The 17850-nt window shown below is 48.8% G+C and overlaps 1 protein-coding gene across 4 annotated transcripts in view; it reads left to right on the top strand.

Moving 5' to 3' along the window:
- The window catches only part of AFAP1 (actin filament associated protein 1), a 155352-nt gene that overhangs the window by 95394 nt on the left and 42108 nt on the right, over positions 1–17850 (top strand). For all 4 annotated transcript variants that reach the window (XM_036852776.1, XM_036852774.1, XM_036852775.1 and 1 more), the window contains 3 exons: positions 5284–5379; positions 8925–9006; positions 15427–15576. In XM_036852776.1, the coding sequence (XP_036708671.1) occupies positions 5284–5379; positions 8925–9006; positions 15427–15576 (328 nt within the window). The remainder of the gene's footprint in view (positions 1–5283; positions 5380–8924; positions 9007–15426; positions 15577–17850) is intronic.

Below are 17850 nucleotides of genomic sequence, written 5' to 3'. Positions count from 1 at the left end.
ATGCATTTGCTTGGGGTACTCTTCTATATATGGTTGTTAGATCACAGTCATTAATTGTCATGTTCAAATTTTCTATATCCTTACTAATTTATTTATTTGTTTTATCAGTTACTCAAAGGGAGAGATGTGGGAATATCTACCACTTTGATTATGAATTTATCTATGTCTTTTTTATTTCTGTTAGTTTTTGCTTAATATTTTTGAGGCTATGTTATTTGTTGCATACAAAATTTAAATGGTTATATTTACTGGTAGTTAAAACCTGAAAACCCTCTTCCTCTCAGTGTTTCTTGCCTTAAAGAATTACTCTCTGATTAATCTGTAGATTATCTTCCTTAATGGTACCTTTTGATGAACAGGAATTGTTAAATCTGAAATCTGGTGTATCAGTCTTTACCTCTATAGTCAGTACTTTTTGCATCCTGCCAAACCACCCACCCCCCAATTTTAGCATATTCCAAGTCACCAAGATAGAACCTGTATTTTCTTCCAGAATTTTACTGGCTCAGTCTTTACATTTAGGTCTCTGATTCATGCATATTGGTTTTCATGTACAGGATGAGATGTGGGAGTCAAGATTCATTTTCTTCCATATGCATAGTCAGTTATTTTAGTACCATTGAAATGGACTTAATTGCCACGATTGGAAATCAGTTGATTGTGTTATGTGTGGGTCCTTTTCTGGGCTCCTTGTTCTGTTTCATTCGTCTGTTTGTATATCCTCATGTCAACGCCACATTGTCTTGATTGCTGCAGCTTTAGAGAGCCTTGAAATCAGCTAGTATGTGGCTTCCAACTTTTTTTTTCTAAATGATTAAAAACTTTGAAATCATAGTTTTATGTGTAAGAAGTCAATGCTGTCATCATGTTTTTTTTATTTCACCTTGTCAAGGCCACATCTTTATGACTGAAGTAGATTCTTCTTCGTAAAGAACTATATAAAAGAAACAACCCTTCTTTATCTTGATGGTAGCGTGTTAGAGTGACAGAAGATTGAATGAAAAGTCTGGAAATCTGGAGTATATTCTGAGAATGCCTTTAACTCATTATGATATTTTTGGTCAGCAAACTCTTTCCCATTTATCTATCAAGTGGAAATAATACTGATCAGAATGGTCAAAAAGCTAGAATGAAAAAGTTACATAAACACACTCTTAGAACTGTAACAAACAGTTGAAATTTGTGATTTATTAGTATCACGTCTTAGGATTCCTTCTGTGAAAATTCTAACAACTCTCCGACATGAATTGCTTTGTAAAACGGATGCCAAGTCTTTTATTCATATAAACTCCTCTTCTCCCATACCGTCCTAAACCTATTATCCAGGTGTTCAGTATTTCAAAACGTGGCTTCAGTGTAACAATTAAAGACCTTTTCGGTAAGTCACACACACTCCCTCTGTCAGGTATGAGAAGCCTGGGGCTTTTGTTGGGCCAGTACAGGACTTGACAGACACTTCTTCAAGGATCGTTACCAAATTTGTTTCTGTCCTTTTGGTCTGCAACTTCCATTACCAGCAGCTCTTGCCAAAGTTCACTCTCGGTGTGTGTGTGTGTACAGATGCTGAAAACACGAGCCATCTTGTTGGGGCTCACTCGGAAGACAAGAGTCAATATTCCCAGAAATGCAGCGGTCAGATTTCCTTAAAAAATGTGCAGAGATTGTGTTTCTGGAGATGCAGGCTCAAGTTAAAAGCAAACAAAAATACCACAGAACATATAACAATTTGTGTTTTGAGAGATTTGTGATTCTGAATTTGGATCCAGTTCTCTTAAGTACGTATTAAACTTCTCACAGAACATGGCTCTTTCAAAAGAAGTATATTAGTATAAAAACCTCATTTGCAGCTATTTGAGAAATCGGGTCATAAACCTTTTATTTACTACTTCTGAATGAACTCTGCAGGGGCAATATGGCAATAAACAGCGATCAGAGAAGAAAGACAGTTTCATGAAGATAACCTGAAATAATCCAACCGTTTGATAAAACCCATGGAAAGAAAGGCTGGTTTCTCTCATTGATCTTTTCAGCAGTGCCTTTCTCTGTACCTGGGATGTAATTACTGTTATTAAATAGTCTCATGTTGCTGGGATATGATGAATAACCCCACCTGGCCCCAGGCGTGCTGGGTCTCCTCTGGTCTACCGAATCCACCTCATTCTATTCTCTCCACGAGGAATTTAAGTTCTAGAAGGGAGAAGCTAATAGGGAGGAAGGGGTATAGTTGATCTATGTACAGCATTGTAAGCATGCGGATATTTGGGTTGGCTTCATCAGGAAAGGCTTCTCAGAAGGGTGATTGCATTTTGTGAGTTGGCTTTGACGGCTCGGTAACCTCCCCTGGCTTCAGGTCTTCAGAGATTCCTCAGTTCCCCAAACGTTTGTTTGCGGGAAAAACAGGACCTGATATGGGACGGGGGAGAGTGGAGGGGACAGTCCAGTGACCAGGAGAGTGGGAGGAAGTTGGCGAGGCTGGGATGTGTTGGTGCCGCAGGCATGGCTTTTAGCTGATGCTCTTTTTCTTTCTCTCCCTTTTTTTTTTTTTTTAAATTAATTAATTAATTAAATTTTTGGCTGCGTTGGGTCTTCGTTGCTGCGCGCTGGCTCTCTCTAGTTGTGGCGAGCGGGGGCTACTCCTCGTTGCTGCACGCGGGCTTCTCATTGCGGTGGCTTCTCTTGTTGCGGAGCACGGGCTCCAGGTGCGTGGGCCCAGCAGTTGTGGCTCACGGGCCCAGTTGCTCCGCGGCATGTGGGATCTTCCTGGACCAGGGCTCGAACCCGTGTCCCCTGCATTGGCAGGCAGATTCTCAACCACTGCGCCATCAGGGAAGCCCCCAGAACTTCCTTCCCCCTTTGGAAAAAAGAAAAAGAAAAAGGAAAGAAAAAAGACAACTGTGTTTTGCATAAAAGTTTTTGCCAGAGATAGGTTTCTGCAGGTAGTGTTTTGTGGGATTTAACCTTCTAGTGTGAAACAAGGACCTCAAGACCCTTAGCAGTGTGTGTACAATTGAACGCATTTTCGTGTATGTACCGCTCTGGTCGCGAGAAGAGAGCGCACGTTGGCGTCCTTGTTGAGCTGTCCCAGTGGGCGTCGCTTTCACACGTTCTGGGCAGAGACGGAGGCTCACAGCCTGGGTGGCTCAGCCGTGCCTCTGGAGCTGGTGGTGGGACTGGGGTTTCAACCCCAGCTCCCGTCAGATGCAGAAGCCCAGGAGTTTTCCATTGCATTATACCCTTTCCCAAGAGGGAAGAAAAAGTCTCATCCTTAGGTCAGATCAAAGTGTGCCTTGTCAACTGAAGGTTTGAGAAACACAGGGGAGGTGAGGGAATAAAGACCTGCTGCAAAAGAAGCAGCAGTGAAATTAGCATGAAACGCGGAACTGAGGGAATCTTTTCCGCTCGGAGACATTCAGGAGGCGCAGGTCACCTGGGTTGGGGTCACCTTTGCTTACATTTTCACACCTCAGACTCAACAAGGAGAAAAACATTGCAGCAAGCTCTCTGGGTTTCTTCTTTTCCTTTTTTTCCTGTTTTATTCTCCAACGTGGACCTCACTCCATTGCTTTTTCGTGAAGCAGCTGAGCGCAGGATGGCTGGAAATGCTGTCCCGGCCTCCTGTCAGTTCCTGGCTCCCATCCCAAGCCCAGAGCAAGCCAAGGGAATCTGGATGTGTCTGCTGAGATCATATTGCAAAGTCACTACACAGATAGCTGGGGCTTTGGCATTGCTTTTTTATTTTTTTCTCCGAAGGCACTTGGGTTGAACCCAAATTGCAGCTTAGTTCCAAAAAGAATAGAAGACATTTTGAAAGCTTTGCCTGCTAGCTCTGCATTCACCAGAGTGTAAGTTGCACCAACCCGGGAGCTTGTCTGTCTTGTTTGCTGCATGTCCCCAGTGATCAGAACCACGCCCAGCTCCTTGCAGGAGCTCAGGAAGGACGGAAGGGGCAGTGGGTGGCCGCAGGGGTGGCTGTGACCGCCAGTAGTGCCGCAAGATGGTCCTGACACCTGCGGGTCTGGGCCAGGATCCCTCTCTGAGCTCTCAGCATAAACCGTACAGGTGCTTGGCAGTGATGATGGTGCTGGTGACAGCGGCCACCATGTCTTCAGTGTACACGTGCAGGTGCTGGCTGAGGCATCTTGCATACCGGGTCACGTTTTCTCTTCATTCAGCCGTAAGTACAAGGCAGGTCATGTTGATAACGCCTTCCTTTGCTAGTAAGGACGCTGAGGTCAGAGAGGGGACGCCTCTCGGCCAGTACTGATGTGCTTGCCTCACAGAGCAGTCAGGCGCCTCCTCAGACTCCTGCTGCCGCCTGCGCCAGCCTTCCTGCATCCTCCCCTGCTTCTCTAGAGCCCCGTCCCCCTCCTGTCTCTGCAGAGGCCTTCCTCCGCTTAGCTCCTCCCTAGGTGTCCCCTCCGGCCGTGCCCCCGCCCCCCAGTCCCTCCGCCTGCCTCAGAGACACTCCTCTGGACACCATCTGCCTTGCCGTCTCTCCCAGCTCTCTCCCTCCTGCTCCCTCTTCTTGGAAGTGAGCTCTTCTGGTTTGCTTCTGGCTTCCGTGTCCATTGCAGCTCAGGCTCTTCCAGATGCTTCTCTCCTTTGGCTCCACCCCATGTCCTGACCGGCTTGAGGTCTTCTCCTGGGTCTCCGTCCTGCTTTGCCTCCCCCTCCCCCCGGCAGCTCATTCCATCCACGGCCAAGAGCATCAGCCTGTTGAGCTCCCGCCGGCCCCTCCCAGCCCGTCTCCTGGCCCGTGGTACCCTGGGTCTTCCGTAAGCTCTTCACATCCCCCACAGGGCCTTGCACCGTGTCCCCTCTGCCTAGAACCCTTTCCGCCGGTTCTTCACGCGGCTGCATCCTTCTGGTCGTTGAGCTCAGCTCTCAGCTCACGTGTCATCCCAGGAAGGCCTCTCTTGATCTAAATCAGCCACCCCTTTTTGTTAAAGACCCTCTTCTATTCTTTGTAGCACTGACTGCTGTCTTACCTCCATTTTTTGGTGATATTCGCTGTTTCTCGTGGTATCTAACTTCTACTGGAGCGGAAGCCCCATGAGGGCGGGACTCTCACGTACACCGTTCCCTTCTGTATCCCAGAACCTCTGTCGGTACCAGGATGGGATAGACATTCGGTGAATGAGGAGTGAAAGAATGGACAAACGAGTGCCTGGCATCCTGGAGCTTAAATCCAGATGCCTCTGACCCCTCGGACTTTCCTACCGCACCTCCTGCCTCTGCTTGGACCCTTGTGTAACCATCTCTGCCCTTGTGCACTCACCACAGGTGGTCAGAGAGATCTACAGCGGCTGCAGCGGGCCAGCAGACTCGGAATGTCCTCCCCCCTCCAGCTCCCCGGTGCACAAGGCAGAACTGGAGAAGGTAAGGGGCGTGTTTCCTTCTAGGAATTAAACTTACAGTTAACTCGGGCCTTCCTCGAAGTTTTCATACCACCTCTGATATTTCAGCACTTCTGGTTGAAAAAAGAAAAAAGGAAGAAAATAATGCAAGCCTGCTTCCTCTCTGCCTGCTCTGTACGAAGCTCAGGTTAGCTGTTTTACAGATTGCATGGTTAGTTTTATTCTTCCCAGCTATAGATGCAGGAATGGCTGTAAAGGTGGCACAGGATCACCTGTGAGGTGATCAAGGTCACCTGCTGTTACACAGCAGCATGAGATCCGCAGGCAGCTCTGTGTTCTTCTGGAATACAGCAGGTGCTTCGTCAGTGCACCTTCCCAGAGGTTTATTCCCAACAGATGGGTAACACTTCCTGTCCTTCTCTGCTCTGTACTTGGGCGCCGTGAGCACGCAGCAGGTGGGTAGGTCTAACCCTTCCTGCCAGAGCGCGTGAACCCGCCACTCCTGCTGTCTGTCCCTGATGGAGCTCTGTTTGCCTGTATGTGCAGAGATCTTGTTTCCATGGAGATCCCTGACTTCCTGCCCCACCGTGTTCTGTCGGTAGCCTCTGTCTCAGGAACTTTCTGAGCTCTCCCTGTTTGGCCCCTGCCCTACCGGTGAACAGATCCTTTTTTGTCTATTCTTGTTTTAGTCAGGGTTCTCCAGAGAAACAGAACCAGTGGGGTGTGTATGTATGTATGGGTACACAAATTTTATATATATTATAAAATATACATAAAATTTCAATAAAAATAAAATTCTGCATATAGAATTATATACATACTGAGAGATTTATTATGAGGAGTTGGCTCACAAGGTTATGGAGACAGGTGAGTCCAAAATCTGCATTGTGGGGCCTTAGGCTGGAGACCTAGGAGAGCTGATGGTGCAGGTGAAGTCTTCGGGAGAACTGCCCCCCACCACCCCTTGCTTGGGAGACCCATTTTTTATTTTTTTAATTCAGACCTTCAACTGCTTGGGTGAGACCCACCTACACTATGGAGGGCAATCTGCTTACTCAAAGTTCACCAATTTATTTTTTTATTTTTTAAAATTTATTTTATTTATTTATCTATTTATTTAGTTTTGGCTGCGTTGGGTCTTCGTTGCTGCGCGTGGGCTTTTCTCTAGTTGCGGTGAGCCGGGGCTACTCTTTGTTGCGGTGCGCGGGCTTCTCATTGCGGTGGCTTCTCTTGTTGCGGAGCACGGGCTCTAGGCACGCGGGCTTCAGTAGCTGTGGCACGCGGGCTCAGTAGTTGTGGCTTGCGGGCTCTAGAGCACAGGCTCAGTAGTTGGGGCGCACAGGCTTAGTTGCTCCGCGGCATGTGGGATCTTCCCAGACCAGGGCTCGAACCCATGTCCCCTGCATTGGCAGGCGGATTCTTAACCACTGCACCACCAGGGAAGCCCCAAAGTTCACCAGTTTAAATGTTAGTTTCATCCACAGACACCCTCCAAGTTGACATATAAAGTTAACCTCACAACCCTCACCCTGGTATTGTGACATAGCAGGCCTATTTCTCTTTTTTCCTGATTACAAAACTAATGCCTGTTCACTGCAGAAAATTTAGAAAGTAAAGAAACAGAAATAGGATGGATAAAGTCACTTAGGAGTCTAGAGCTCCTCTCAAAGCTCTGCATGTTTTTAAACCAGTTTTTTTCTATTCATGTGTTTCTTTTACAGTTTGGATAATTTGATGCATAAAATTTCTTATGCTGCTTTTTCCTTTTTTCTTTCCAGTTAACCTTTATACTGTTAGCAGTTTTCCAGGTTTTTGAAAACACATAACATGCAGCAAGCATGTTTGCATTTTTATCACCTGAGTAATATCAAATTCATATAACTCTATTATTTATATACACCCCCCACTAGGCTCTTTTTTTTCTTTTCTGAGTCGTGTAAAATAACCTGACACTTTTGTGTAAATCTTTGCTGCTTCTCTGACTATTACCTGAGCAAAGATTCCTAGAAGCTGGCTTCCTAGACCAAAGGATAGAATTTTTAAAGATTTTGATTCATGGGGCTAAGCAAGTTACTTTCCAGAAGTTTGATCCTATTCAAGCTTTGATGCTGGTTCTCATCAGCAGTACGTCAGGGTTGTTCTTTCACCCACTCACACGGGAGTTGGCAGTTCTCTTTTACTCTCTTGGTTTCTCAGGTGGTGTCGTTAGTGCCTGGCTGGACCTGTTGACCTGGATCCCAGAGGTGCTTCCTGGCCTGAGAGCTGGGCTTTCAGTCCTACTATCACTGGAATATGGCACATACTAGGGTCCCACTAAAGCCATAATTCTTTTTTTTTTTTTTTTTTTTAATTAATTAATTTATTTATTTTTGGCTGTGTTGGGTCTTCGTTTCTGTGCGAGGGCTTTCTCTAGTTGGAGCAAGCGGGGGCCACTGTTCATCGCGGTGCGCGGGCCTCTCGCTATCGCGGCCTCTCTTGTTGCGGAGCACAGGCTCCAGACGCGCAGGCTCAGTAATTGTGGCTCACGGGCCCAGTCGCTCCGCGGCATGTGGGATCTTCCCAGACCAGGGCTGGAACCCGTGTCCCCTGCATTGGCAGGCAGATTCTCGACCACTGCGCCACCAGGGAAGCCCAGCCATAATTCTTTTACTTTGGCTCTTGCCGGTGCCGCTGGGGTTTACTGGCACCTGCCTGCCATCTTGGCCCAGCACTGCCTGGACCCCTTATCACGAGGTGAGCATGTGTGTCCCTGTGTTCTGGTATCACCCGGATATTTTGATTGTCTCCCCGCTGGCCAGCCTCTGTGGCCCTGGGGTGTAATTTGAGGTTCTGAGGAGGGGTGTTCTGGAGTCATTTCCTTCACTGTGACTCCACAGGGTCTCTGGTTGGAATGGAAGAGGTTCTGCTCATAGAAGAACTATGCCTCTTCTCCTGATACTAACCTAGAGTCCTAATTATGCTCCTCAAATCCATATATTAGGACTAAAATAATTACAAGTATCCCTGTGCCGTTTGATGGTTTTGATAGTAACTCATCTCTCTGTGTATATTCTGACTGTATTGTTATGAGCAGATACTTGACACTCGCCCAGTTATTGGTGAATGCTGGGAGGAAATTAAACGAATGGCGTAGGATTTATTTCTGGAAGGATAATGTGGCTTGGTGAGGGGGAATATTTTATGTACTCCTAATATTTGTTTGGCCAAAAAGTTAGTTCGGGTTTTTCCGTAACATCTTACGGAAAAACCCGAACAAATTTTTTGGCCAACCCAATATTTTTTTCAAAATTATTTGCAAGAAAAAGTGATTTGATTGAAATAAGCTTGGTACTATAGCATGTGTTAATATAACCTCAGCGACTTTTTTCTTTGTTCTTTCGATGTTTTTAAAGCTCTTGTAGCAAACCAACCAGATAGTCTGTGTTATAGTTGAGCCCTCTCTCCAGATTATTAAGAATGTGGCCCACATTTTCTTTCCCTTTTGAGATGACTTTTGATGGGTCCATGATGCATCACTTGGTCAGTGTGGCCATTGTTAAGAATAACTTAATCTTTTGCTCCTCACAGAAACTGTCTTCGGAGAGACCAAGCTCAGATGGGGAGGGTGTTACAGAAAATGGAATTGCTGTGTGTAACGGAAAAGAACAAGGTGAGTTCTGTTCGTGCCAAAAATAGATAAACCAAAAAAAAAAAAAAAAACAAAAACCCCAAAACAGAAGCACTGCAGCCGGGTCTGTAAACTCTGTATGGAAATTCAGTTATGCAGATGTCATCATTCTGTGTTACACCCGCAGAAATCCAGAGAAACCCCTTTAGTTGACACTACTCCTCCGTGTCTTTCTTTCAGTCCTTCCAAACGTTGGCCTAGGTTTTCTCCTACTGTTTTGATATGGGCCCTGCGTATATTTTAATTTATGACTTACAGCAGGTTACTTCCTCACCTGATTTACCACTGAGACAAATTTGCTTTGGGGGGCCGCCAGCATCTTGCTGGGAGACGTGATTTTCAGGGAAAAGAGCTTTGGATGATGAGACCGGGAACCCACGTGCCCATCCCAACGCTGCCTTTGCTGGAGAGTGAGATTGTGAGCAAGTGTTTCCTCTTTGGTGAGCCTCAGTTTCCCCATCCTTAAAATGAGATTTCTGATCTTTTTAAAAAAGATTGTCTGAAAATATCTTTATTTCACCTTCATTAAAAAAAATTCTTTTTTAATTGTGGTAAAATACAGATAACATGAAATTTACTGTCTTAACCATTTTTAAGCCCAGTTCAGCAGCATTAAGTATCTTCACAGTGTTGTGCAGCCGTCACCACCATGGGTCTCTAGAACTTTTCTCATCTTGTAAACTGCAGCTCTGTCCCCACGAAACACTAGCTCCCCATTCTACCCTCCCCCCCGCTCCTGGCAACTGCCATTCTACTTTCTGTCTCTATAATTTTTGATAACTCTAGAGACCTCATATAAATGGAATCCTATAGTATTTGTCTTTTTCGTGACTGGCTAATGTCACGTATTTCACTCGGCATGCTGTCCTCAGGGTTCATCCACATTGTAGCACGTGACAGGATTTCCTTCCTTTTTAAGGCTGAATAATATTCCCTTGTGTGGGTGGACCACATTTCGTTTCTTTGTTTATCCGGTCATCCATTGATGGACACTTGGGTTGCTTCCACCTTTTGGCTATGGTGAATAATGTTGCTATGGACATGGGGGTACAAATACTGAATTCTTTTTTTTTTAAAGTCAGCTTTATAAAGGTGTAAATTATATAGAGTCAAATTCACCCTTTTTGGTGTACGGTTCTTTGACAAACACATGCATGTACCCTTCATCACAATCGAGATGTAGAACATTTCTATCACCCCAAAATGTTCCCTGGCAACCACTGGCCTGTTTTCTGTCCTGTAAGTGGGATCATACAGCGGGCAACCTTCTGGGTCTGGCTTCCCTCGCTCAGTGTATTGCATTTGGGATGCGTCCACGTGGTGGGTCAATAGTCTGTCCCTTTTCTAGGCTGAGAGGATTCCAGTGTGGATGGACCAGTTAGTTTATCCACTCCCCGACTGAAGAACAGCTGGGCTGCTTCCAGGTTTGAGTGGTTTACAAGTAAAGCCGTCGTAGACATCCACAAACAGGCTTTTGCGTGAACACGTTTTCATTTCTCTCGGCTGATACTGCGGAGTGGGACTCTTGTGGTCACACGCATTCATGTGCCTTCTCACCAGCCTTTTATTGTCATCTTTGTTTTGTTTTGTTCTTTTCTTTTTATTTTAGCCATCTTGATAGGTGTGTAGTGCTGTGTAATTGTGACTTTAAAACACATTTCCCTACGACTAACAATGTTGAACATTTTTTAGTGTGCTTTTTTGCCAGCTGTTTATTATCTTTGCATATTCTTATTGGATTTTTTTTGTTCATACTGACTTCTGAGAATTCTTTATCTATTCTGAATGCAAGTCCTCTGTCACAACGGTCCCCAGCCTTTTTGGCACCAGGGACCAGTTTCATGGAAAACAAGTTTTCCACGGACGGGGCCGGGGCGGGGGATGCTCCAGGTGGTAACGCGAGTGATGGGGAGCAGCTGTAAATACAGATGAAGCTTCGCTCGCTTGCCCACCACTCACCTTCTCCTCCGCAGCCTGGTTCCTAACAGGCTGCGGACCGGTGCTGGTCCGCGGCCTGGGGGTTGGGGACCCCTGCTCTATCGATGTCTTTTGCACACATCTTGTCCTAGTCTGTGGCTTGACTTCTAGTTTCCTGCGCAGTGTGTGGGCCCAGAGGAGGGGTGGGGTTAGTGGGTGGTGAGGAAGTTTTCCCTGTGCAAGGCCAGAAGCCTCTGTGCTTCCCAGGTGAGCAGTTCTGCCTGCCCAGCTCAACTGCACTCAGTTGCTGGGGTGGTGCAGGTGTCTTCTGGCTCAGAGAGACGCAGAGGTCTCCTGGCCTTAAACCAAATAGCAATTCCGGCCGCTAAGAATCTTGGAGCCTAAACCATCTGGGCTATTGTGATATTTCAAGGTTCACGCCAGAGGGTCGTGATCTCTGCCTTGGCCCATGTGATTTTCTAACTCGGTTGTATCTTGAGTGTAATTTTAGTTCTTTCCATCGGAAGTTATTCAGTGGAAGGTATCATCTGTGTCTTCACAGGGCACATTATGTGTAATCAAAGACAGGAAAGCTATCTTTAAGTTTTGCCCTGAAACAGAACAACATACAATCTCAGGGTTCCTGCTCAGATGCCAAGGCTCAGCGGGCATTGCTTTGGCTGGTCTCTTTTCTTGTTTGTGATTTCCTCTCCCAGTGCCCCTGCATGAAATTAGGTTCTACAGAATGATATATACGTCTAGATATACAGGTAAGTGAATATGTCTGCATCTGATAGTCTTCTGTTTCCTTTTAACAAGAGCAGCCTTCTGTGCTTTGTAAAGGTGACCTTGGTTCAAACACTTTTTGCCTGGCAGTGGTGCTTTGCCTATAGTAGACCCCCAATGAATAGTCACTGAAGGAAGCTAACAGCCTAAATCCATTCTGACCGCCTACCTTAGCTTTTATCCTTGCTGCGCTCTCTTGATTAGCTTGTGATTGAGAAATTCTAGTAAAGCTCCCTTGATCCCAGCCATGTCGTGACTCAGACAGATTTCTCTGCTGGCTGCATGGGAGTAATCCCCAACTCCTGCAGCTTCTCCTAAATGTTAGACTGTCAACTGTACATGGACACCATCCAGATTCTGTGACCAAAGCCACAGGCAATGACTCTAAAACTCTGGTTTCTTCTTTCAAGGTGTCAGGCCCTGGCACGTCATGAGCCAGTATGGTGGGATTTGGGGTGAAGTTAGTAGAGTTCCTACAGATACCGCAGCTGCCATGAGCAAAGAGAATTGAGTCCCTAGGGCTGATCTGTGTGGAAGTGACAACTGTCCCCAACTCGCATTGAGCACGTGTACCATTTAATCACAGGTTAACGGGTCTGTTGGTAGACTTAGCAAATCAGTAGTCTGATGATATTCCTCCCACCTGCCTAAATACCAAAACACCTACACTCCCATTTATGTAGGATAAGAGGGAACCATCTGGGTTTATGACATTTACGGCTTTAAAAATGCTGCGAATTAGCTTTGCTTCAGTGCCTGTCAACACCGCCTCCACCCCAGCGCACCACATTGACACTGATGCCATTTAAACTCTGCAGCCTTTCTATTGTACAGCTTCAGTGAGTTGAGAGTTCTGAGTTTTTAGGTTTTTCTTCGTAATTCTATTATGTGTGCTAAATTCTGAGTTTTGTTTATTGAATAACATCAACATAGTCTTGTGATTTCTTTCTCACGTTCCTACATCCTGTGGCTTTTTCTTCCAAGGACAGCCTCACTTTTGCTTTTGCAAAAAAGCAGTGGACGTTCAAGGAATTAAAAGTCTTTATTATGTCCTTTCTTTGTAGCCAGAGTCCAGCAAGTACTTTCCCAACAGGAGCAAATCCTAGTAAAACTGGAAGTAAATCTAATATCCTGGCTTTCTCACTTGTCACTCTGAGATGCAGGGAAGGACTGATTCGTGCTCCTGAGCTTTGCAGAAGGTCCCTTCCGGGCACTGACTGTCCTCGCTGAGAGGATCTTCTCTTTTTGAAGCTTATTAGCTTGAGTGGGGTTCTGGTCAAAGACCAACTTCAGGCTCTTTAGAAACAGCTAAGAAGGGTCATCCACTGCTGCTTTCACTGTGGGTTTGGTTGAACTGAAATCAATGATACAGGTATTCCAACCTCGGACTCCATGTCTGATGGCAACTGGGGAGGAGATGTGCCTTCAGACCAAGAGATTAAAGTGGATTCTTGGTGCTTTATTTTACAAGGGGTTGTGTGTGGTGGGAGAGTGTCACAAGCGGGTGGGAGTGACAGTCCTGTGTTCTGTGTTTCTAATATGACCTGATTTGTTTAAAATAACGTAGAAGTGCTTGTACTAGTCAACTCAGGCTTCCATAACAAGATATCACAGACTGGGCGGCTTAAACAATGGAAGTTTATTTCTCACAGTTCTGGAGGCCAGAAGCCCGAGATCAAGGTGCCGTCAGTGTTGGGTGCTGGTGAGGGCCCCCTTCCTGGCTTGCAGACTGCCACCCCTCACTGTGTCCTCCTGTGGCCTTTCCCCACGAGTACACCAATCCTGTCGGATCAGGGCCCCACCCTTAAGACCTCATTTAACCTTCAGTGCTTCCTTAGGGACCCCATCTCCAAATACAGCCACACTATGGGGTTAGGGCTTCAACATGTGAATTCTGGGGAGATGCAAACATTCAGTCCGTAGTGCTGATTACCCTGAAATGTAGTGCGGCTTCTTTTTAAAACTATAATGTAGCACCTCCTGCCTCAGACGTTGTTAACTGTCGTTTCTTTCTGGAGAGGAAATAAGTGTTCAAGCACAGTGCCTGGCCTCACGGGACCTCACTGAGTCCGGGGGGTGGGGTGGGGGGAAGAAGATCTGCAGAGCCCAGACGAGGCAGGCCTGGGCGTGGGCGGATGCGCGCTGGCCTCGTTCCCTGGGCGTGGGGCGGGTGGCAGAGTGGAACTAGAGAAAGGGACGGCTTCCCCGCTCCCCACTGAGAGCAGCTCATGTGGTAGAAAGGAGGGGGGAGGGCGTGCGCTTTTAGAGGGTAGGTTTAGGAATGAGGCCCATAGTTTATAATCTCACATCCCTGAATCCTCTTCCTCTGAAATTATCCTGTGTGATGTTCATGCATGTTCTGTGTCCACAGGGAGAGGGGCGGGGAAGGAATTCTTGACTTTCATTACATTTTCTGAAAGGTCCGTGCCACCCTCTGAGTTACAGAGGGGTGAGGGGTCCTCCTGGAGAGGACCGAGCAGGGGCTGTTGGGGGTCTTGGGGGTTCAGGTGATGGTGTCTGGCCTTGATGCTGTGGGTCCCTCCAGGGCCCTCCCAGCCCATCCACACTGAGCGAGGCCCTTGCCCCCAGTACCAGGCACAGAACAGCCCTCAAGTGACAGCTCACCTGCCCGGAAGTGCTCTGGCGGGAAGGGTCTTGTCCCTCAGTCCTGGACACATCCTTAGCGTCCACTCTGGTTCTGCGCCTGGTCCCCACCCCTGTGATTCTGTCGGAGGTCGTAGACAAAGCCCGCAGGGGCTGGAGAGAGCAGATTGCCGCCACGGGTCAGGCACAGGATAGCAGCTGGCCGCTGGCGCCCAGTGGGCTGGGGTCTGGGGACTGTCGTCAGCTGGGCACGTAGGTCCTTGCGCACGGCTGCGGCTTCTCAGGCCCTGTCCCCGCCCGCCGTCGCTTACCAAAATGTGGGTTCAGAGTCGCCAGACCTTCCCGTTTTCCAAGGGAAGCCAGAAGCCATTCATCTTCACGCAAAACATTCCTGAGTTTTGTGCCTGCGGTTTAGCACTGCAGGCCAAACAGAACACACGGGGCTGGAATGCAGGCTGCTGGTCTAAGAGCTCCGGATGGGGCGGAATCCCGTGTGAGTCTGACAGGTCAGTGAGGGGCTGGTGGAGGCTCGCTGAGTCCCCCTGCCCCCTCACCTGCCGGACCCCTCCCTGTGCAGGCCAGGTTGCAGCTGCCCGAGCCTGTCTTGTGTTTCTAGACGTGTCCGGCTCCTTCCAGCGTCACAGACTCTGTGTTAGCTGATGCTCTTCTTGCCCGGACGGCTCTTCCCTCGGGTTTCTGCACAGATGCTACCTTGTATTGGTATTTAGCTCCTCTGCTTCCTGACGGCCTGGTCACTGTACCACGTAACCCTAGTTTAGGTCTACAAAGGCCTTTCCATCATCCGACCTCCCTCGGGGGTGTGTGTGCGTGTGCGTGCGAGCACGTGTGTACACGTGTGTGTGTGTGTGTGTGTGTGTGTGTTCTCAGCCTGCTGTGGAACACAAGCTTCCTGGGAGCGCCTGTTTTCTGCTGTGTCCTCTCGTATCTAGACGAGTAGCTGATGCACCGCAGGTGCTCAGTAAGTAGAAATTCGGGGAAAGAAAATCGGCCACGAGTCATGCTTCATTCTGATGTTTCTTTTCAGTTAAAGTCTATCGTTGAAACATGCTCTTTTGTCGTCACCTTTCTTCACAGTTAAGAGGAAAAAAAGTTCCAAATCAGAGGCCAAGGGAACTGTGTCTAAAGTCACTGGGAAAAAAATCACCAAGATCATCGGTTTGGGAAAGAAAAAGCCATGGACAGATGAACAGACCTCCTCAGCGGAGGAAGATGTGCCTACTTGTGGTAAGACGGGGGCGCGTGGGGTTGCCAGATCTGCGCCCTCTCCCTGAGCACGCGGAGACCCTCTCCGGGGAGACCTCTGTATCATGTTCTTCGAAGTCTCACTGATGGGGCTCTTTTTTTTTTTTTTTTTTTTTTTAAATTATTTATTTATTTATTTTTGGGCTGCATTGGGTCTTCGCTGCTGCGCGCGGGCTCTCTCCAGTTGAGGCGAGCAGGAGCCACTCCCCGCCGCGGTGCGCAGGCCCCCCGCTGCGGTGGCCCCTCCTGTGGAGCACGGGCTCTAGGCGCACGGGCCCCAGCAGCCGTAGCACGCGGGCCCAGCAGTTGTGGCTCGCGGGCTCCAGAGTGCAGGCCCAGCAGCTGTGGCGCACGGGCTCAGCCGCTCCGCGGCACGCGGGATCCTCCCGGACCAGGGCCCGAACCCGTGTGCCCTGCACTGGCAGGCGGACTCCCAACCACTGCGCCACCAGGGGAGCCCGATGGGGCTCTTTTGCATTGGTCTTGTGATCAGTTAAATTGTGGAGAATGGATTATATTTTACTGCTTATTAATGAAGGCCTTGCAGGGGTTTGAGATGATCTCTGAAGTTCTCTCAAAACAAAAAACAAATTCTCTCTTTGATCCCATGAGGTTCTTCCAAATCCCTTTTTTTTTTTTAACTTTATTTTTTGTTGTATAATTATTTATTTATTTGGTTGTGCAGGGTCTTAGTTGCGGCTTGAGGGCTCCTTAGTTGCGGCTCGAGGGCTCCTTAGTTGCGGCATGGGAACTCTTGGTCGTGGCATGCACGTGGGATCTAGTTCCCGGACCAGGGATCAAAGCCGGACCCCCTGCCTTGGGAGCCCGGAGTCTTCACCAGCGGACCGCCAGGGAAGCCCCCAAATTCCTTTTAAGCGTCTTTAAAGGGAAACCGTATGTGTGGGCGGTTGGCCAGCGGAGGGGGGTGTGTAAGGCGTGTAAGAGCGTTTACAGGGTCCCTGGCAGCCCCTTCCCTTGGCCTGACGTCACACGACTCAGCTTTCTGGGGCTGCTTCACTTCTCAAGCTTCCGCCTCCAGTCCAGTCGGGCCGGCTGACCCCCCTCATGGGTCTTCGTCCAGTAAGTGTTCTCTGGGCAGCTGCTGGCGGTGGGGCTGCGCCCGCGGGGCGGGGGGCGGGGGGTGTGATGTCCAGTTGGCTCCTGCGATCCCGCTGCATCCACTATAGCGCCCGGAGGGCGGCCTGAGGCAGGGGTCACAGACACAAACGTGTGGTGACTGACTCTGATCACGAACCCGGCGGGGATACGAGAGGGGCAGCGGGAGAGTCTGGCGGGGGTGTGACTTACACGAAGGCACCGCAGGGACCACCTCCCTGGAGAAGTGAGACCGAACATGCGCAGTGTTTCCTAGGCAACCGCGATTACGAGAACCGTGCGACCCCTTTAAGGAGAAACGCTTTAGAGGCTGAAAGATGGATATTTACCCTTTAAGAAAAATAAGAATGGGCTGTACTTTCCCTTGCGGACCGCAGGGCACATCACACGTCAGTCCCGCAATGCCTTTTGTGTGTGCTCGCTGTTTACCTCTCTCGCTCTCTTTTTTCCCTCTCTCATTGAGCATCTCTTCTGTCCACGGTTCTGGGTTACTGAGGATGCCAAAACATAACAGCATTTAGATGCCGCCCGTTAGTGCCTAAGTTGGGCCACACACGCAAAAATGCGTTTATTCAGCCGATATCACGTCCCAGGGTGTGGCTTGTGCTGAAAGGGCGGCGTGAGCCCAGAGCTGTGCCGGTGGGCAGGAAGGGTCGATTGTGGAGTGCAGCGCAGGTAGACTTGGGGTGGGGGGGGGGGCTTCTGAGGGGAGGGCAGGGGGGACTCGCAGCCCCTCACAGGCGTGACCCTAGGAAGTCGTGACAGACTTTTGGTGGCACGGTAACCCCCCTGGGGTGCTGTGCAGAAGTGCATGTGGAGCGGAAGACGGCTGGGCGGGCAGTGGTCGAGGCCTCTCGGGGTTGAGGTGCCAACCCAGGGAGGCCCCCAGGAAGCGGCCGCCTGTGGGTTCAGCTGGGAGGGGAGATGGTGACCCCCAAATGGAGGCCAGCGGTCTGGGAGCCCCCGTGCACGCAGAGGTCGTGAACTTGCCCCTGGTCCGACGGCGTCGGGTCACAGAAGCACGCTGACTGATGCCCTTTCCGTGGAGAAGAAGCGCCCTGCGGCAGCTGAGCCAGCGGGACAGAGCCCTGGCGGGAGGGCAGGGGCGGGGCAGCTGTGGACGCCAGCGGCCTGTGGCCC

This window comes from Balaenoptera musculus, chromosome 5 (genome assembly GCF_009873245.2).
Source record: "Balaenoptera musculus isolate JJ_BM4_2016_0621 chromosome 5, mBalMus1.pri.v3, whole genome shotgun sequence".
NCBI lineage: Eukaryota > Metazoa > Chordata > Mammalia > Artiodactyla > Balaenopteridae > Balaenoptera > Balaenoptera musculus.
Note: the sequence above shows the minus strand (reverse complement) of the source record. Positions and strands in the feature narration are given on the sequence as shown.